This window comes from Bombina bombina, unplaced genomic scaffold (genome assembly GCF_027579735.1).
Source record: "Bombina bombina isolate aBomBom1 unplaced genomic scaffold, aBomBom1.pri scaffold_745, whole genome shotgun sequence".
NCBI lineage: Eukaryota > Metazoa > Chordata > Amphibia > Anura > Bombinatoridae > Bombina > Bombina bombina.
In genome coordinates this window covers 158,680-181,492 of record NW_026512581.1, presented here as the reverse complement: position 1 = coordinate 181,492, position 22,813 = coordinate 158,680, and the positions used below count along the sequence as shown (strand labels likewise).

General features: G+C 39.7%; 1 protein-coding gene across 1 annotated transcript in view; it reads right to left on the bottom strand.

The window, feature by feature from the left end:
• Positions 1 to 22,813, bottom strand: part of LOC128644408 (complement C4-B) — a gene marked incomplete at its 3' end in the record, with an annotated part of 166,648 nt that overhangs the window by 14,044 nt on the left and 129,791 nt on the right. Inside the window, exon 16 of the mRNA XM_053697032.1 lies at positions 20,785 to 20,855. Within this exon, the coding sequence (XP_053553007.1) occupies positions 20,785 to 20,855 (71 nt within the window). The remainder of the gene's footprint in view (positions 1 to 20,784; positions 20,856 to 22,813) is intronic.

Here is a 22,813-nt window from a genome sequence, read left to right as displayed (position 1 = left end):
GATGTCTCTTCACTGTACACAACTATACAACATGAGAAGGGAATTGAAGCAATAGAACATTTTTTGGAACAGAACACTAATTTTACATCTCCAACTAAAATTTTCATACTAAGGGCAATTGAATATCTTTTGAGTCATAATTTTTTTCTGTTTCAGAACAGCTTTTATCTCCAGAGACGTGGGACGGCTATGGGGGCGAAATTTGCCCCCTCCTATGCCAACCTCTTTATGGGTTGGTGGGAGCTGTCCCACGTCTTTGGAGATAAAAATCCATTCAAGGATAGGATAATCCAGTTTTTCAGGTATATTGGTGATCTGTTGTTTGTATTTGAGGGGGATCAGCAAGAGACAGAAGATTTTTGTAAATATCTTAATGATAACAACTATAACTTAAAATTCACTAGTGAGCATAGCAAAAAAGAAATAAATTTTCTTGATATTACATTAATGAGCACCGACAAATACACCGTTGAGCCTACTATATATAGGAAGTCTACAGCTGGGAACACCATCCTGAAGTACAACTCATGCCACCCAAGACATGTTGTGAAGGGTATCCCTAAGGGGGAATATACCAGAATTAAAAGAAACTGCACCAGTGAGGCAGAATATCAGGTGAAGTCACAAGAAGCAACAGAAAGGTTCATGGATAGGGGTTACAGTGAGAAGTTGCTAAAAGAGGCAAAATCCAGTGTAGATTTAACTCCAAGACAAGAATTGCTTAAATATAGAACAAAACAGAAAAAAACATCAGACAGTAGAAAGATTAAATTTATTACAACCTATAGTATGGAATACACTAAGGTGTGCAGCATTATTAAAGATTCTATACCTATCTTGTACTCAGACCCTATCCTTAAAGAGATCCTTAAAGAAGGCTGTGATTTTGTATCTAGAAGAGGCAAAACGATTGCAAATTTCATTTCTCCATCAGATGTAAGAACCAATAGAACAACTTGCTGGCTAAAACAGAGAAAGGGTTTTTATAAGTGTAGGCGTCCAATATGCACTACCTGTGATTTTGTTAAGGAAGGGGTGGAATTTAATTCAACCACTACCAACAAGGCTTATAAGATATATCATTACATCAACTGTTCAACCACTCATGTAGTGTATCTTTTAACATGTAAAATTTGTCACAAACAATACACAGGCAAAACTAAAAGACCGCTAAAAGAAAGGTTCTTGGAGCATTTGCGCTCCATAGAGGATGAGGACTCAGACACACCTGTATCAAGGCATTTCAAGGCATTACATAACGCAGATACATCTGCTCTTATCTTACAGGGGATAGATTTTGTCCCACAATGGAGAAGAGGAGGTGATAGAGAGAAAACCCTTGATAAAAGGGAAGTTATGTGGATGTTCAATTTACAGACTACACATCCTGAGGGCCTTAACATGAGAAGGGACTTAGATCTATTCACTAAATAACAAGTGTCCTGCTCTTTAGTTAATTTATCTCATATTTAATCAAATTTTCAATTTTAAGGTATTACTCCTGTCATGTGCTCATTCGTACAGCTGTTATGTTTTTTCACAGCAGCAATCATTGTTTGAGATAAATATTTCCCCATCTATTTTAATTTTTAAGTTTAGTCTCCAACATAAGAACAACACCAATTATTATGTATCTATTTACAACTAGTTTATGAAAATATCAGTGTCTTGTCATAGGCTCATTTAATGCAAATCATAGTACAAATCTGTTTTAAATGTATGCTCTAATCTATTAGTCAAAATCAAATTTAAATAAGAGTATAGGCCTTGATTATATTCAGGCTTTGAAATAATGTTTTCATAAAATAATATGTATAGTTTTTCCAACAAAAGAGAAATAATGTAAAACATGAATTATATTTGACTTAGGATATATTTTTCCCAGGGTATAGTAACAGAATACTCAATATGAATCAATCTGCTTATCTTTAAATAATATTTTATGTATAGAAAACAAAATAGGTTTCTTGTCATAGGCTCCCTTACAGAATGGCAAAATACAGGTTAATAAAATTTGTGATATCACTTTAAGGATCTTTGGTAATAAAAGGAGCACTGAACAGGTGCATCAATTAGCAGTGACCAAGTGCGTGGAGCACGAAACGTTTGCTGTTTTTTGCACCTGTTCTACAACTTGTTTTTGCACAACAGTGCTTACCACTTTTTATTCAATTTTGTATGGTTTTAATCAGTCTGGAATAAAAATGGAATTTTTTACACATTTTTGGGCTTGGAGCGCTTATTTTTCCCATTACTGGATGAACTGTTACTTTTTGTGCGTGTGCAGACGCACTGGGAACATTTGTTTGCCGCCCGAGAATATTATTTACATGCTTACTACCCTCTCTCCATTAGTGCCTATTACAACTTTGGATTTATATTTATAATTATATACCCCAGGGGCGCTCCGTTGAGCAGGTTTGTTTGTATTTTGAAACACCAACATACACAGCCTCAGAAAACACACAAAGACATACACACACAGAGACACACACAGAAAACACACAAAGACATACACACACAGAGACAACCACATAAAACACACAAAGACACATACAAACACCCTCAGTGAGAAATCCACAGAAAACACACAAAGACATACACACACCCTCACAGACACCCACAGAAAACACACACCCTCACAGAGACATCCACAGAAAACACAGACATACACACCCACCCTCACAGAAGCATCCAGAGAAAATACACAAAGACAAACATACACACACCCTCACAGAGACACCCATAGAAAAATATCAAAGACATATGCACACACCCTCACAGAGAGACCCACAGAAAAAAAATACATACACACTCATAGAGACACAAACCAAAGCACAAAGACATAAACACAGACACCCACAGAAACACTCACAGGAGTAAAAATGTATGCACCTTGCATCCCCTAAATCAACAGTGTGTGACACGCATGATAAAAAAATTGCAGCAATTAAGAGATCACTTTTTAAAGAATCATATTTGTAAATGTGCAAACAAAAATAATTCTGTGAATTCAAAATTGTACATTAATGATCTGGCTAGATTGCTAGATGAAGAAAAGTACTTTTAAAAGGTTGACATATGTTTGTTTGTTTTTTCCCCATTTTCCCCAACCAAGAGCACCACTTCAAATATAGTGTACAAACGTTCCCATCTGTCAGCTGTACTTATGGATTTTGAAAATGCTGTACTCTATATGGTCTTGGTGGAACCATAAGCTGTGGTACTCATACCATTAGATCTGGTTAAATGCAGGATTTAGACTTGTTGGTATGTATTTCAAAATTCAGTCAGCTGTAGTGTAAACTGACCAGTTTTAAGTTAACCTGTCTCATTTCAAACACTGAGCAATCTTAGTCTGAGAGTATAACATTTTATGCAGATGTAAAACTATAAATGATAAAATGCCTCCTTGCATCTGGAAAGTCCTTGCATAAAGGGGCAGTAAACTGGAATGTAATATATATATATATATATATATATATATATATAGTCCATATGTAGAAAGTAACAGCACCACTGCATCAATATTATTAAAGGTGAATTATTTCTTTATTGGTGATATCACAACCATTAAAACAGCGACGTTTCGGACCTACATGGTCCTTAATCATGCATAGTTAAAACACAGTAAAACACACATTTAAAAAGGGTGGTGTAACCAATCAGATTTCAGCTCACATTATTAATTAAATTAACCCATACCTGTCCAGGCATGAAAATACAAGTATTTACTTTTTCTATTAGTGGCCTCTAGTGGTACCATATAGAATGTCACCCTATTTCAATATCAAAAATTCATAAAAACAAATACAAATCATAGTCCCTATTCAGACCATAAGGATGTAGTGTATTTAATTTCTTGATCCACCAGACCTCCTTTTGTTTTAATTTAAGTTCTCTGTCGCCCCCTCTTCTATGTATAGGAATATGATCGATTACTCGGAAGCGCAGCTGACTAACTGTATGTCCCATTTGGGTAAAATGTGCAGATACTGGTAAAGACATGTCTTTAGATTTAATTGATGCCTTGTGCTGACTAAACCTATCCCTAGCGGCCTGAGTGGTCTCTCCGATGTAACAGAGGCCACATGGACATTTGAGTAGATAGATTGCATAATTGGTTTGACAAGTGTATAGACCATTGATGGTATACTGTTTACGCTTATCATTCTGGGCCAAAAATGTACCCCTAATTACTGAATCACATTGTGCACAGTGAAGACATGGATAACATCCTTTATTGGGAGTGGTCAAATAATTAATATCAGACTGTTTAGTTGTCCCCACATCTGCCCTAACTAGATTATCCCTTAAGTTTCTCACCCGTCTGTATGATGGCATTGGTGGTAATTTAAAAGACTCAACTTCTGGATTAAATTTTGATAGTAAATGCCAGTGTTTCTTAACTGCTTTGAAAATGTGTTGACTTCGCTGGCTATATTCCATAGTAAGCACTAATCTATTTACATCATTTTTGGTTTTGGGTTTAGCTTTACTTTTGTCAAGATCTGTAATATTTTTATTGATAATCTCCTGAGGATAACCTCTTTGGATAAATTTATTACCCATAGATTCTAGCCTATAAGGCAGTCTATCCTGATCACTGACTATCCTCTTGGTGCGTAATAACTGACTTCTTGGGATAGAATTGAACACTGTTTCAGGGTGAAAGTTTTCATACCTCAAAAGGGTATTTCTATCCGTAGGTTTAGTAAAGAGATCAGTGTTCAATTTATCATCTTGTATGTAGACAGTGGTATCAAGAAAATTAATCTCATGTGTTAAATATGTCAATGTAAATTTGATGTTTATCATTGAGGCATTGATTTCCTCCACAAACTGTATCAAGGACTCCAATGAGCCCCCCCATATGCCAAAAATATCGTCTATATACCTTAGCCAAAGCTTACAACAGTGATTGAATGACTTGTTAGCATAGACAAATTTATTTTCAAAGCCACTCATAAACAAATTGGCATATGAGGGGGCTGCATTGGAGCCCATGGCCGTACCTCTCTTCTGCATGTAGTAAGTGTCCTGAAACACAAAATAATTGCAGTATAAGACAAGTCTTAACAGATCATCAATAAAATCTATCTGTGTTAGATCATACAATTTACTGTTGTTCAAGAAACTTTTATGGTGTCAAGGCCTGCCTCATGAGGGATAGATGTATACAGATTAACCACATCTAGGGAAAAAATAAACCAATTTTCTTCCATTTTTACCTTTTCTAATTTTATCAGAAAATCATTAGTGTCTTTTATAAAAGACTTCTGTTCTTTAACCATTGGAAAAAGAATTCTATCCAGAAATATTGACACATTTGAGAAAACAGACTCTGTACATGCCACAATGGGCCGCCCTGGTGGGGATGACATATTCTTGTGAACCTTGGGCAAAGTATAAAAAACTGGTGTTATGGGATGTTTTTTATAAAGAAAATCAAATACCTGTTTAGTTATAGTACTACATTGAAATGCCCTATCAAGTATTGTTTTTAACTCTTTTTGTATTTCCACAAGAGGATTATGGTCTAATACTTCATAAACCCCTCCATCAGAGAGTTGATGTAAAATTTCCTGAATATAATATTTAGTGTCCAATATTACAACAGCTCCGCCCTTATCGGTGTTCTTTATTGTAATATTCTTGTTGTTTTTTAAGGACAACATAGATTTATATTCTTCTCTTGTTAAGTTATAATTTTTCATTTCTGGATTTAAATTCAATTTTTTCATCAAATTACTAATATCCTGTTGCACAAACTTAATAAAAGTTTCCACACCAGAATTACTGGTAGGAGGTATAAATGGAGACTTTTTATATAAGTTAAGATATTTCAAATCAAGGGGATTCGTTTGCATAACACCTTAATTTATTGTGCTTTCAACACCCACATTATTTGTATTATTACCACCATACATAGCTTTTAGCCTGAGCATTCTAAAAAATTTTTACAAGTCCTTATCGACTTCAAATTCATCACAGTCCTTGGTAGGGCAGAAGGCTCTCGGCATTCTCCTCTAGTGTGGTACGTCACGTGATTCACGTTGTCTTGACGTGTGGTCATGTGACCAGTTGTATACTCTGTGATTGGTATAGTCAAGCTAAGGACCATGTAGGTCCGAAACGTCGCTGTTTTAATGGTTGTGATATCACCAATAAAGAAATAATTCACCTTTAAGAATATTGATGCAGTGGTGCTGTTACTTTCTACATATGGACTGTATCTGTTTGGGTTTTTGCTGATAGCCCATTGTAACGAGCACACAGCAAGGTAAAAAGCTCAATAGTGCTGGACTCTATCTGTTTATTTTGTATACATGGAATCAGCAGAGTTACGTGCACTACCAGTGAGTGAAGGAACTATGGAAGATATCCAACCCTCTACATTTTCCTATTCTGACATAGATGCAGCATGCATCACTTCATTGGCCCTAGGATCAAGGAACTTCTTAAGAAATTCTGCTGAAGTGGATTTAAAAAAGGAATATGAAAAAACAAAGAGGAGATTAATCTCTTTGGAGCTGCATTCAGTCACGCTGGCAGAATATTACCGTATTAAAAGAATTCATAGAGGCCTAAGGATAAAACTGAGACCCACCATACTGGCTAACCATGAATTATACAGAACAAGGTTTGAGAGTATACTTAACAAGTGCTCTTTTGATTTAATTGTGCTCACTGTAGAATGTCTGCAGTTAGAGATTGACAAGCAAAAAGGATTAGTGCTGGAAGCAGAGCGGGGAATGGAAACAAAGTATACCTTGGAAATGTTGAAAACCACTAAAGAAGAAATTGACACATTCTTGGCTCAATATCGCTTAGATCTTGAGGAGAGGAAAAGATCAAAGTTTGTACGCGATGAGCTTGACTATACCAATCACAGAGTATACAACTGGTCACATGACCACACGTCAAGACAACGTGAATCACGTGACGTACCACACTGGAGGAGAACGCCGAGAGCGCTAACAGAGAAGGACAGAATGGCCGAAGGATCATCTTCTGGGGAAAGTTTTTTAGATTCCGGCTCGGAAGGAGACACCGGAGGGGAGGGCGGAAGCACCGCCGATCCCAAAGAGCAGCGGATGTATACACGGAGCTCCTGTAACCAAAACCGGCAGATGCCGAGACGCCAGCGAGGAGGGAGGTTCCGGCGAGGTATGCGGAAATAGAAGTAAATGAACTGCCTGATTATATTTCCCCCATACAGGACAAGGAGAGTCTGGTAATCAATATCTTGGAATACAAGCTAACTGAGACGGAACATAGTTTGTTAATGAAAGGACTTTCCTTCTGGCCTACCAAAGACTGTGATGAATTTGAAGTCGATAAGGACTTGTACAAATTTTTTAGAATGCTCAGGCTAAAAGCTATGTATGGTGGTAATAATACAAATAATGTGGGTGTTGAAAGCACAATAAATGAAGGTGTTATGCAAACGAATCCCCTTGATTTGAAATATCTTAACTTATATAAAAAGTCTCCATTTATACCTCCTACCAGTAATTCTGTTGTGGAAACTTTTATTAAGTTTGTGCAACAGGATATTAGTAATTTGATGAAAAAATTGAATTTAAATCCAGAAATGAAAAATTATAACTTAACAAGAGAAGAATATAAAGCTATGTTGTCCTTAAAAAACAACAAGAATATTACAATAAAGAACGCCGATAAGGGCGGAGCTGTTGTAATATTGGACACTAAATATTATATTCAGGAAATTTTACATCAACTCTCTGATGGAGGGGTTTATGAAGTATTAGACCATAATCCTCTTGTGGAAATACAAAAAGAGTTAAAAACAATTCTTGATAGGACATTTCAATGTAGTACTATAACTAAACAGGTATTTGATTTTCTTTATAAAAAACATCCCATAACACCAGTTTTTTATACTTTGCCCAAGGTTCACAAGAATATGTCATCCCCACCAGGGCGGCCCATTGTGGCATGTACAGAGTCTGTTTTCTCAAATGTGTCAATATTTCTGGATATAATTCTTTTTCCAATGGTTAAAGAACAGAAGTCTTTTATAAAAGACACTAATGATTTTCTGATAAAATTAGAAAAGGTAAAAATGGAAGAAAATTGGTTTATTTTTTCCCTAGATGTGGTTAATCTGTATACATCTATCCCTCATGAGGCAGGCCTTGACACCATAAAAAGTTTCTTGAACAACAGTAAATTGTATGATCTAACACAGATAGATTTTATTGATGATCTGTTAAGACTTGTTTTATACTGCAATTATTTTCTGTTTCAGGACACTTACTACATGCAGAAGAGAGGTACGGCCATGGGCTCCAATGTAGCCCCCTCATATGCCAATTTGTTTATGAGTGGCTTTGAAAATAAATTTGTCTATGCTAACAAGTCATTCAATCACTGTTGTAAGCTTTGGCTAAGGTATATAGACGATATTTTTGGCATATGGGGGGGCTCATTGGAGTCCTTGATACAGTTTGTGGAGGAAATCAATGCCTCAGTGATAAACATCAAATTTACATTGACATATTCAGCACATGAGATTAATTTTCTTGATACCACTGTCTACATACAAGATGATAAATTGAACACTGATCTCTTTACTAAACCTACGGATAGAAATACCCTTTTGAGGTATGAAAACTTTCACCCTGAGACAGTGTTCAATTCTATCCCAAGAAGTCAGTTATTACGCACCAAGAGGATAGTCAGTGATCAGGATAGTCTGCCTTATAGGCTAGAATCTATGGGTAATACATTTATCCAAAGAGGTTATCCTCAGGAGATTATTAATAAAAATATTACAGATCTTGACAAAAGTAAAGCTAAACCCAAAACTAAAAATGATGTAAATAGATTAGTGCTTACTATGGAATATAGCCAGCAAAGTCAACACATTTTCAAAGCAGTTAAGAAACACTGGCATTTACTATCAAAATTTAATCCAGAAGTTGAGTCTTTTAAATTACCACCAATGCCATCATACAGACGGGTGAGAAACTTAAGGGATAATCTAGTTAGGGCAGATGTGGGGACAACTAAACAGTCTGATATTAATTATTTGACCACTCCCAATAAAGGATGTTATCCATGTCTTCACTGTGCACAATGTAATTCAGTAATTAGAGGTAAATGTTTGGCCCAGAATGATAAGCGTAAACAGTTGTCACAATGCTCAGTCTTGTATCTAGAAAAATACAGACAATAGCGAATGAAGTACTGAACCACAACTGCTGAGTCAAATAGATACTAATAATAATTTGTAGCAAAAAGATACAGGGAACCACACTTGTAAGTGTAGGAGCAATAGTGGTTACCTTGTATCACCAGGCTGTAATTGTTATAGGGATTTACAAGCACATTAACCCTATTGCTGCCACATGTGCTAATTAGCACTAACAATTGCAGCAGGGAGAAATGTACTTTAGTTTTCCCAAGGAATGCAAGATCATAAAAAGAGAAAAAAGTATGTGCACAAACATGAAAAAATGGCAGAGAGTATGACCCCTTGTATTATAGGTAGAACCGGTTGAAAAACATAAAAAATGGTATGAAAAAATAAGAGTCAATACGGCAATAAGGAAAAGCCAGATGAAAACATAAAAGGTTAAGCTGAGCGGTAGTTAATCAGAGTTATCCGGCAACAAAGTACAATAAGGCAGGTGAGAGATATAGGAATAGATATGTGAATATATCTTAGACAAATTCGCACACTTACTAATTATGGAGTGGTAGAAGTACACAGACTGAAAGCGGTTGATCCGGAGAGAGTGAGCAGCAGGCGTGTGACGTCACCGCAAGGAGAGCCGTTAGCGTAGCACTTGGAAGTAGAGCAGAGCTGTAAGTGAAACCGGAGATCCGAGTTGTAGGTAGGTGAAGGGTAAATCCGGAAAGACACTGACACAGAATGAGAGTTAAAGCAGGTTTGCTGTATGTTGCGAATAAAGTGTGAACAGCGTTCACAGTTAAGAGAGGAAAAACAAAGTAACTTCAGTGTGAACAGCGTTCACAGGTGAATCTGCAGCAGCAGGGAGACTGAGGTGTGAACAGCGTTCACAGGATAGGCTCAGGATAAGAATGAGATATTCACTTCAATACTAAGCAATGAGGGAAGGGCCAATGTGGTGTTTATATAGGGTGGAGTGAATGAAGTATTGGAATCCTTAAAGGGACGGTCTGATGATGGTATTAACCATTCTCTAAGAGGAAACCTGACAGGATCCCCCCTTCAAGGAGCGACACCGGAGCTCAAGGTGCTGGACGTTCAGGGTTCCTCTGATGGAAACGAGAGATCAACCTGGGAGCTGAAATGTTAGTCGCCGGTTCCCAAGAATCATCATCCTGAGGGTAGCCCTTCCAACTATCTCGAACTTCGTATTCTAGGTTCGGATCAATTTGAACAGGGGGAATGTAGGAAGGTTTGGAAGATCCCCTCAGAGCACGGTACGGCTTAAGCAGGGACACATGAAAGGTTGGGTGGATTTTCAAAGTACTAGGTAGAGTGAGACGAACTGCATTGACATTGATTATGTGTTCTATTGGATAAGGTCCAACATAGAGAGGTGACAGTTTTTTGGAGGGACAATTCATTCTGAGATTCTTGGTCGAGAGCCAGACCAAATCTCCAACCTTATATTGTGGTGGTGGTGTCCTATGTTTATCATAATATTTTTTGTACATATTTTTAGCGTTCTGTATAGAGGTCTCAATACACTTGAAGTTCAAAGAGATGATGTTTGAGATCTCAGAAATGGTGGGAGAGGTAGAATCTTGGGTTGGATGTAATTGAAATGTAGGATGGAAGCCATAGTTAGAGTAAAATGGTGTCTGATTAGTAGCTGAGTGTAATGTATTATTATAGCAGAACTCAGCATATGGAAGATATTCTGCCCAGAGATGTTGTTGTGTGGAGCAGTAGGACCTCAGGAATTGTTCTAGCCATTGGTTACAACGTTCCGTTTGTCCATTTGACTGTGGGTGGTATGCACTGGTCAGTCGTCTATCAATGTGGAATAATCTACAGAATTCCTTCCATAATTTACTGGAGAATTGAGTTCCACGGTCGGATAGTATAGTTTGAGGTAAACCATGAAGTTTGATAACATGACTGATGAGGAGCTGAACAGTCTCGAGAGAAGTAGGTAACTTGTTAAATGGGATGAAATGGCACATTTTGGTGAATAGGTCTACGACAACAAGGATAGTATTGTTTCTTGCGGATAGTGGTAAATCGACTATGAAATCTAAGGCAATTTCAGTCCAGGGTCTTTTGGGAGTTGGTAGTGGGAGTAAAAGACCATAGGGAGGTTGTTTTTTCCTCTTAGAAGTGGTACAAGTAGGACATGTTAAGACATGTTGTGTAATATCACTACTCATCTTTGGCCACCAATAGTTCCTTTTGGCTAATTTTTGAGTTTTAGCAATTCCAGGGTGTCCAGCAAGAGGGGAGTCGTGTACTGCTTCGAGTAGTGATCTTCTAAGAGATGGTGGAATATAAAGACGGTTGTGGAAACAGTAGCATCCCTCCGAGTTACGTTGTAAGAGGGGAAGTGGTTTAGTCTGATCAGTTTGTTGTTCCTTCATAAGAAGAGGTAAACTGTCAAAAGTAAAACAAAGAAAGTTCTGAGAAGGAATCACAGTCTGTTGAGGATGAGAGGTATTCGGTTCTCCCGGCATTCGTGAGAGAGCATCTGCCTTCTGGTTTTTTGAGGATGGACGGTAGTTAATGAGGAAGTTAAACCGTGAGAAAAAGAGGTTCCACCTAACTTGTCTGGCGGATAAGGTTCTTGTAGTTTTCAGGTATTGGAGATTACGGTGGTCTGTATATATCAGAGTTGGTAATTCAGTACCTTCTAATAGGTGACGCCAATGTTCGAGAGAAAGTTTTATGGCGAGGAGTTCCTTCTCCCCTATGGGGTAGTTTTGTTCAGCGGTGCTTAGGGTTCGTGAGTAGAAGGCCACAGGGTGTAAAGGTTTCGTTATGGCGAGCCTTTGTGATAAAACTGCACCTATCGCATAATTGGAGGCGTCGACCTCTAAAATATACTGGAGTTTAGGGTCTGGAAAATGTAGAATAGGTGCACTAGTGAATTTCTGTTTGAAGAAATCAAAAGCTTCCTGTGACTCAACTGTCCATTTAAAAGGTATGTTGGCTTTAGTAAGTCTGGTTAGAGGTATTGCTAACTTAGAAAAATTTCTTATAAATTTACGATAAAAGTTAGCAAACCCCATGAAACACTGTACCTGACGTTTGGACTTTGGTGTAGGCCAATTTAATATTGCTGTTATTTTCTTATCCTCCATACGAATCCCAGAAGGGGAGATCTCATATCCAAGGAACGAAATAGTTTGTGAATTGAAAATGCATTTCTCAGCCTTGACATACAAGTAATTACTCCTTAGCCTAGATAAAACTTGTCTAACATGATGTACATGCTGTTCATAGGTCTTGGAGTATATAAGGATATCATCCAAGTAAATAACTAGAAATACGTCTAGGACGTCTCTAAATAGGTCGTTTATCAGATGCTGGAAGGTAGCAGGGGCATTACACAACCCGAATGGCATGACGACGTATTCAAAGAGGCCATACCGAGTACGAAACGCCGTCAGCCATTCGTCGCCAGATCTTATACGGACCAGATTGTATGCTCCCCTTAGATCTAACTTCGTGAAGAATCTAGCCCCTTCGAGTCTCTCAATGAGCTCAGGGATAAGAGGTAGGGGGTAACGATTCTTCACTGTGATCTTGTTTAATTGACGATAGTCAACTATGGGTCTAAGAGTCCCATCTTTATTTTTAACAAAAAAAATACCTGCTCCAGCTGGAGAGGTGGAAGGTCGGATAAAGCCTTTTTTTAAGTTCTCTTCCAGATAAGTTTTGAGGTGTTCTAATTCAGAATTTGATAGTGGAAATATGTGTCCAAAGGGAATCTCTGATCCTGGATAGATCGCTATGGGACAATCGTACTTCCTATGAGGAGGAAGACTTTCAGCCTCCTTTTTACTAAAGACATCTGTAAAATCTCTATAAACCTCAGGTATGTCACTATGAGTAGTCACTACAGAAGTTTGAAGAATGCTGTTTGGGAGACAGGTTTTTATACAATAAGGAGAATTAAATGTAAGTGTTGATGTATTCCAATTAATCTGTGGGTTATGTGTATGTAACCATTGAATGCCTAAAACTATAGGTGAAACAGGAGAACAAATAACATCAAATGATAAGAATTCCTTATGGTGGTCAGAACATGTTACCAGTAGGGGGATAGTATGGTAATCTACAGGCCCAGTGGTTATGGGATTCCCATCTATACCTCTTAAAAAGACAGGAGAGTTTTTTTTCATCAGTGGTATTTTATTGGTAGTGCAGAAATCTTTATCAATGTAGGAAGCTGTGGCTCCAGAGTCAATTATCGCGGAGGCGGGTAGACGCAACTGATCCCACTGCAAAAGAAGGTGTAATCTTAGATAAGAGGATGAACTGTGCTGGGTGTTACAACAAAAGGATTGAGAAAGGTTCTTACCCTTATTTTGTCTCAAGAGGGAAGGACATTCCTTGACTGTATGGTCCTCAGATGCACAGTATAAACATAAGTTATTATTACGTCTTCTAAGTTTTTCTTGGGGTGATAAAGGTCCTTTTACGAATCCAATCTCCATATGTTCAGTAGAACTTTTGCTGGATGATTGAACATGTGTACTTGTACCAAGCTTTTTTGAGATAGGGTCATGACTGGACCTTTCCTGGTGTCTTTCCCTAAGACGCCTATCTATAGCTATGCTGAGTGTCATTAACTCTTCTAGAGTGTTAGGGAGCTCTGATCTTGATAGCTCATCCTTAATACCATCTGAGAGGCCTAATCTGAATTGATTTCTGAGGGAAAGGTTGTTCCACTGGGAATCCTTTGCCCACTTTTTGAATTCTGTGATATAGTCCTCTACCACTCTCTTTTTTTGTTTAAGAGCCCTCATAGCGTTTTCAGCGGTAAGCTGCTTGTAAGGATCTTCATAAAGTTGACCCATTGCTATGAAAAAATTCTCAAGAGAATTCAATATCTCTTCATTACTTTCAAAATAGGTATTAGCCCAGGTACGTGGCTCTCCTCTAAGATATGATATAGTAGTGAGTACTCTAACCCTGTCATTAGGGTAGGTTTGTGGCTTGAGTGCAAACATTAACAGACAGGCATTTTTAAACTCCCTATAGAGGGTCCTGTCACCATAGAACTTTTCTGGGGGGCTAACCTGCGGTTCTGTAAGAGGGATTCTTTTATCCACTACGTCCCTAATATAGGCTTTAAGTGAATCATTTTCTGCTTTAAGGGTATTTAACCCAGTAGTTAAAAGGTCAACCCTTTGATTTAATGCTTGCATCTGGACATTGATCTCAGCTGGGTCCATAATTGGAAAGGCTTAGTATTCTGTCACAATGCTCAGTCTTGTATCTAGAAAAATACAGACAATAGCGAATGAAGTACTGAACCACAACTGCTGAGTCAAATAGATACTAATAATAATTTGTAGCAAAAAGATACAGGGAACCACACTTGTAAGTGTAGGAGCAATAGTGGTTACCTTGTATCACCAGGCTGTAATTGTTATAGGGATTTACAAGCACATTAACCCTATTGCTGCCACATGTGCTAATTAGCACTAACAATTGCAGCAGGGAGAAATGTACTTTAGTTTTCCCAAGGAATGCAAGATCATAAAAAGAGAAAAAAGTATGTGCACAAACATGAAAAAATGGCAGAGAGTATGACCCCTTGTATTATAGGTAGAACCGGTTGAAAAACATAAAAAATGGTATGAAAAAATAAGAGTCAATATGGCAATAAGGAAAAGCCAGATGAAAACATAAAAGGTTAAGCTGAGCGGTAGTTAATCAGAGTTATCCGGCAACAAAGTACAATAAGGCAGGTGAGAGATATAGGAATAGATATGTGAATATATCTTAGACAAATTCGCACACTTACTAATTATGGAGTGGTAGAAGTACACAGACTAAAAGCGGTTGATCCGGAGAGAGTGAGCAGCAGGCGTGTGACGTCACCGCAAGGAGAGCCGTTAGCGTAGCACTTGGAAGTAGAGCAGAGCTGTAAGTGAAACCGGAGATCCGAGTTGTAGGTAGGTGAAGGGTAAATCCGGAAAGACACTGACACAGAATGAGAGTTAAAGCAGGTTTGCTGTATGTTGCGAATAAAGTGTGAACAGCGTTCACAGTTAAGAGAGGAAAAACAAAGTAACTTCAGTGTGAACAGCGTTCACAGGTGAATCTGCAGCAGCAGGGAGACTGAGGTGTGAACAGCGTTCACAGGATAGGCTCAGGATAAGAATGAGATATTCACTTCAATACTAAGCAATGAGGGAAGGGCCAATGTGGTGTTTATATAGGGTGGAGTGAATGAAGTATTGGAATCCTTAAAGGGACGGTCTGATGATGGTATTAACCATTCTCTAAGAGGAAACCTGACAACAGTATACCATCAATGGTCTATACACTTGTCAAACCAATTATGCAATCTATCTACTCAAATGTCCATGTGGCCTCTGTTACATCGGAGAGACCACTCAGGCCACTAGGGATAGGTTTAGTCAGCACAAGGCATCAATTAAATCTAAAGACATGTCTTTACCAGTATCTGCACATTTTACCCAAATGGGACATACAGTTAGTCAGCTGCGCTTCCAAGTAATCGATCATATTCCTATACATAGAAGAGGGGGCGACAGAGAACTTAAATTAAAACAAAAGGAGGTCTGGTGGATCAAGAAATTAAATACACTACATCCTTATGGTCTGAATAGGGACTATGATTTGTATTTGTTTTTATGAATTTTGAAATAGGGTGACATTCTATATGGTACCACTAGAGGCCACTAATAGAAAAAGTAAATACTTGTATTTTCATGCCTGGACAGGTATGGGTTAATTTAATTAATAATGTGAGCTGAAATCTGATTGGTTACACCACCCTTTTTAAATGTGTGTTTTACTGTGTTTTAACTATGCATGATTAAGGACCATGTAGGTCCGAAACTTCGCTGTTTTAATGGTTGTGATATCACCAATAAAGAAATAATTCACCTTTAAGAATATTGATGCAGTGGTGCTGTTACTTTCTACATATGGGCTGTATCTGTTTGGGTTTTTGCTGATAGCCCATTGTAACGAGCACACAGCAAGGTAAAAAGCTCAATAGTGCTGGACTCTATCTGTTTATTTTGTATATATATATCTGCCAAAAGGGCACCTACCATTTGTGTATTGAGGAGGAAACATTTCTGCATGGTTTTAAATATAGATTTTTTACAGCATTGTCAAATAATCATAAATACACTGCTGCTAAAAGAAAATGTTTTTTTATGGACCTCTGGCCCCACCATACAACTACTACCACATTGAAGTTACAATCTGAAATTGCACAAAGAAATAGAAAACATTTGTTAAGTAAGTCCTACCTTCTCTGCAAATGAAAGTGATCTGCCGTCTGACTCAGGCACACACTGTATAAGCAAAGTGCCAAGTCTGTCTCACACTGTGCATAGTGATTTAGTGCACACTCAGAAATCCTCTCAAATGCTAATACTTTACTCCTTGTAATAACATTTCCCATGCTCAATTAGCACTCTGCTGTAGTACCAACTGGTGGCTGCCCTGACAATGGGCCTCATGGGGCCCCCCTGGCCCATTGAACCCCTGACAGCAGTCACCCCTGTCACCCCCTGATGGTGGCCCTGACAATGATTATATGAGAGAGGTGAGGTGCAAGCACAATGATTAGATGAGAGAGGTGAGGTGCAAGCGCAGGATTAGATGAGAGAGGTGAAGTACAAGCACAGGATTAGATGAGAGAGGGGGAAGTACAACCACATGATTAGATGAGAGAGGTGAAGTACAAGCACAGGATTAGATGAGAGAGGTGAAATGCAGCACAGGATTAGATGAGAGAGGTGAGGTGCAAGCACAGGATTAGATGAGAGCGGTGAGGTGCAAGCACAGGATTAGATGAGAGAGGTGAAATGCAGCACAGGATTAGATGAGAGAGGTGATGTGCAAGCACAGGATTAGATGAGAGAGGGGAGGTGCAAGCACAGGATTAGATGAGAGCGGTGAGGTGCAAGCACATGATTAGATAAAAGAGGTGAGGTGCAAGCACAGGATTAGATGAGAGAGGTGATGTGCAAGCACAATGATTAGATGAGAGAGGTGAGGTGCAAGCACAATGATTAGATGAGAGAGGTGAGGTGCAAGCACAGGATTAGATGAGAGAGGTGCAAGCAAATGATTAGATGAGAGAGGTGAAGCGCAAGCACAGGATTAGATGAGAGAGGTGCAAGCAAAGGATTAGATGAGAGAGGTGAAGCGCAAGCACAGGATTAGATGGGAGAGGCAAGAGGTGCAAGCACAGTAGATGAGAGAGGTGAGGTGCAAGCACAGGATTAGATGAGAGATGTGAAATGTGCAAGTACAGAATTAGATGAGAGAGGTGAAGTACAAGAACAGGATTAAACGAGAGAGGTGAAATGTGCAAGCACAGGACTAGATAAGAGAGGTGAAGTAAAAGCACAGAATTAGATGAGAGAGGTGAAGTACAAGCACAGGATTAGATGAGAGAGATGAGAGGGGCAAGCACAGGATTAGATGAGAGAGGTGAAGTACAAGCACAGGATAAAATGAGAGAGGTGAAGTACAAGCACGGGATTAGATGAGAGAGGGGAAGTACAAGCACAGGATTAGATGAGAGAGGTGAAGTACAAGCACAGGATTAGATGAGAGGGGCAAGCACAGGATTAGATGAGAGAGATGAGAGGGGCAAGCACAGGATTAGATGAGAGAGGTGAAGTACAAGCACAGGATAAAATGAGAGAGGTGAAGTACAAGCACGGGATTAGATGAGAGAGGGGAAGTACAAGCACAGGATTAGATGAGAGAGGTGAAGTACAAGCACAGGATTAGATGAGAGGGGCAAGCACAGGATTAGATGAGAGAGGTGAAGTACAAGCACAGGATTAGATGAGAGAGATGAGAGGGGCAAGCACAGGATTAGATGAGAGAGGTGAAGTACAAGCACAGGATTAAATGAGAGAGGTGAAATATGCAAGCACAGGATTAGATAAGAGAGGTGAAATGTGCAAGCACAGGATTAGATGAGAGAGGTGAAGTACAAGCACAGGATTAGATGAGAGAGGGGAAGTACAAGCACATGATTAGATGAGAGAGATGAGAGGGGCAAGCACAGGATTAGATGAGAGAGGTGAAGTACAAGCACAGGATAAAATGAGAGAGGTGAAGTACAAGCACGGGATTAGATGAGAGAGGGGAAGTACAAGCACAGGATTAGATGAGAGAGGTGAAGTACAAGAACAGGATTAAACGAGAGAGGTGAAATGTGCAAGCACAGGACTAGATAAGAGAGGTGAAGTAAAAGCACAGAATTAGATGAGAGAGGTGAAGTACAAGCACAGGATTAGATGAGAGAGATGAGAGGGGCAAGCACAGGATTAGATGAGAGAGGTGAAGTACAAGCACAGGATAAAATGAGAGAGGTGAAGTACAAGCACGGGATTAGATGAGAGAGGGGAAGTACAAGCACAGGATTAGATGAGAGAGGTGAAGTACAAGCACAGGATTAGATGAGAGGGGCAAGCACAGGATTAGATGAGAGAGGTGAAGTACAAGCACAGGATTAGATGAGAGAGATGAGAGGGGCAAGCACAGGATTAGATGAGAGAGGTGAAGTACAAGCACAGGATTAAACGAGAGAGGTGAAATATGCAAGCACAGGATTAGATAAGAGAGGTGAAATGTGCAAGCACAGGATTAGATGAGAGAGGTGAAGTACAAGCACAGGATTAGATGAGAGAGGGGAAGTACAAGCACATGATTAGATGAGAGAGATGAGAGGGGCAAGCACAGGATTAGATGAGAGAGGTGAAGTACAAGCACAGGATAAAATGAGAGAGGTGAAGTACAAGCACGGGATTAGATGAGAGAGGGGAAGTAAAAGCACAGGATTAGATGAGAGAGGTGAAGTACAAGAACAGGATTAAACGAGAGAGGTGAAATGTGCAAGCACAGGACTAGATAAGAGAGGTGAAGTAAAAGCACAGAATTAGATGAGAGAGGTGAAGTACAAGCACAGGATTAGATGAGAGAGATGAGAGGGGCAAGCACAGGATTAGATGAGAGAGGTGAAGTACAAGCACAGGATAAAATGAGAGAGGTGAAGTACAAGCACGGGATTAGATGAGAGAGGGGAAGTACAAGCACAGGATTAGATGAGAGAGGTGAAGTACAAGCACAGGATTAGATGAGAGGGGCAAGCACAGGATTAGATGAGAGAGGTGAAGTACAAGCACAGGATTAGATGAGAGAGATGAGAGGGGCAAGCACAGGATTAGATGAGAGAGGTGAAGTACAAGCCCAGGATTAGATGAGAGAGGTGAAGTACAAGCACAGGATTAAACGAGAGAGGTGAAATATGCAAGCACAGGATTAGATAAGAGAGGTGAGAGGGGCAAGTACAGGATTAGATGAGAGAGGTGAAGTACAGGCACAGGATTAGATGAGAGAGGGGAAGTACAAGTACAGGATTAAATGAGAGAGGTGAAGTACAAGCACAGGATTAGATAAGAGAGGTGAGAGGGGCAAGTACAGGATTAGATGAGAGAGGTGAAGTACAAGCACAGGATTAGATGAGAGAGGTGAAGTACAAGCACATGATTAGAGGAGATAGGGGAAGTACAAGCACAGGATTAGATGAGAGAGGTGAGGTGCAAGCACAGGATTAGATGAGAGAGGGGAAGTACAAGCACAGAATTAGATGAGAGAGGTGAAGTACAAGCACAAGATTAGATGAGAGAGGGGAAGTACAAGCACAGAATTAGATGAGAGAGGTGAACTACAAGCACAGGAAAAGATGAGAGAGGTGAAGTACAAACACAGGATTAGATGAGAGAGGTGAAGTATAAGCACAGGATTAGATGAGAGAGGTGAGGTGTAATCACAGGATTAGATGAGAGAGGTGAAGTACAAGCACAGGATTAGATGAGAGAGGAGAAGTACAAGCACAGAATTAGTTGAGAGAGGTGAACTACAAGCACAAGAAAAGGTGAGAGGGGGAAGTACAAGCACAGGATTAGGTAAGAGAGGTGAGAAGGGCAAGTACAGGATTAGATGAGAGAGGTGAAGTAAAAGCACAGGATTAGATGAGAGAGGTGAAGTACAAGCACAGGATTATATGAGAGAGGTGAGGTGCAAGCACAGGATTAGATGAGAGAGGTGAGGTGCAAGCACAGGATTAGATGAGAGAGGTGAAGTACAAGCACAGAATTGGATAAGAGAGGTGAAGTACAAGCACAGGATTAGATGAAAGGGGGAAGTAAAAGCACCAAATTAGATGAGAGAGGTGAGGTGCAAGCACATGATTAGATGAAAGGGGGAAGTAAAAGCACAGGATTAAATGAGAGAGGGAGGTGCAAGCACAGGATTAGATGAGAGAGGTGAAGTAAAAGCACAGAATTAGATGAGAGAGGTGAGGTGCAAGCACAGGATTAGATGAGAGAGGTGAGGTGGAAGCACAGGATTAGATAAGAGAGCTGAAGTACAAGCACAGGATTAGATGAGAGAGGTGAGAAGTACAAGCACAGGATTAGATAAGAGAGGTGAGAAGTACAAGCACAGGATTAAATGAGAGAGGGAGGTGCAAGCACGGGATTAGATGAGAGATAGTTTAAATTTGAGATGAATGCATTTATCTTATTGTTTACACAATCTCTGACCTTTTCTAGCCGACATCCCTATACCCTGTATTTCCCAAGTAGTGATTGAGTCCGGGATATTAAGATGAATACTATAAAAATAAAAACAGATATCAATAAAAGCAAAGAAAAGCCATCTTATACATAGGACAAAAATTAATTAGACAATATGACAAGCTGAAAAGCCAATAGGTACAGATTTAGGCCCCTATTTATCAACCCGTCAACTTACTTGCATTCGCCGGCACCAATACGATCACCTAAGATCGCCTAACATCACTGCCGCAGACCTGAATACGTTCTCCAAAGTTACCAAAAAAGCTGTCAAAAAGCTGCGCACCAAGTACAGGGCGATGAGCAGCGGACTGTTGTTAACTAACAGTCATCGATCTCGGTGCTCTTGGGATTTTTCCCAGCTTTATTGGTATACTGTCACTAAACACCCACATTATACTAAAATGTTTTATCCCTATCACGCTGCTCACGGACCCCGCCGCAACTAAATAAACCGCCGCTCCCGGAGACCACCGCCACCTACATTATACTTATTAACCCCTAATCTGCCGCCCCCTACACCGCCGCCACCTACATTATGTTATTAACCCCTAATCTGCCCCCCCTACACTGTCGCCACCTACATAATACTTATTAACCCCTAATCTGCCGTCCCCAAGTCTTCATCCAAGCCGAACAGAAGTGGTCCTCCAGACGGCAGAAGTCTTCATCCAGACGGCATCTTCTATCTTCATCCATCGGCACCGAGCGGGTCCATCTTCAAGACATCCGACGCGGAGCATCCTATTCGGCCGACGACTAACCGATGAATGAAGGTTCCTTTAAGTGATGTCATCCAAGATGGCGTCCCTTAGATTCCGATTGGCTGAAAGAATTCTATCAGCCAATCGGAATTAAAGGGACAGTCTAGGCCAAAATAAACTTTCATAATTCAGATAGAGCATGTAATTTTAAACAATTTTCCAATTTACTTTTATCACCAATTTTGCTTTGTTCTCTTGGTATTCTTAGTTGAAAGCTTAACCTAGGCGGTTCATATGCTAATTTCTTAGACCTTGAAGCCCACCTCTTTCAGATTGCATTTTAACAGTTTTTCACCACTAGAGGGTGTTAGTTCACATATTTCATATAGATAACACTGTGCTTGTGCACGTGAAGTAATCTGGGAGCAGGCACTGATTGGCTAGACTGCAAGTCTATCAAAAGAACTGAAAAAGGGGCAGTTTGCAGAGGCTTAGATACAAGATAATCACAGAGGTTAAAAGTATATTATTATAACTGTGTTGGTTATGCAAAACTGGGAAATGTGTAATAAAAGGATTATCTATCTTTTAAAACAATTAAAATTCTGGTGTAGACTTTCCCTTTAAGATAGAAAAAATCCTATTGACTGATGCCATCAGCCAATAGGATTGAACTTCATTCATTGGAACAGCCAATAGGATTGAGCTCACATTCTATTGGCTGTTCCAATCAGCCAATAGGATTGAAGTTCAATAATTGTATATAATTTAGTTAATTGTATTTAATTTATGTAATTTATTTAATTACTAGTACTAAAGCCCGTGTACACGGGCCATTTTTTGCAGTACAGCGGTCCCACCCCTTGCTCTCTCCCCCCTCTCTTTTGCTCTCTCTTCCCCCTCTCTTTTGCTTTCTCTCCCCCCTCTCTTTTGCTTTCTCTCCCCCCCTCTCCTTTGCGCTCTCTCTCCTCTCTTTTGCTCTCTCTCTCCCCTCTTTTGCTCTCTCTCTCCCCTCTTTGGCTCTCTCCCCCCCCTTTCTTTTGCTCTCTCTCTCCCCTCTTTGGCTCTCTCCCCCCCTTTCTTTTGCTCTCTCTCCCCCTCTTTTGTTCTCCCCCCTCTTTTGTTCCCCCCCTCTTTGGCTCTCTCCCCCCCTCTTTGGCTCTCCCCCCCCCTCTTTGGCTCTCTCCCCTCTTTTGCTCTCTTTCCTCTTTGGCTCTCTTTCCTCTTTGTCTCTCTCTCTCCCCCCTCTTTGGCTATCCCCCCTTTGGCTCTCCTTCCCTTTGGCTCCCTCC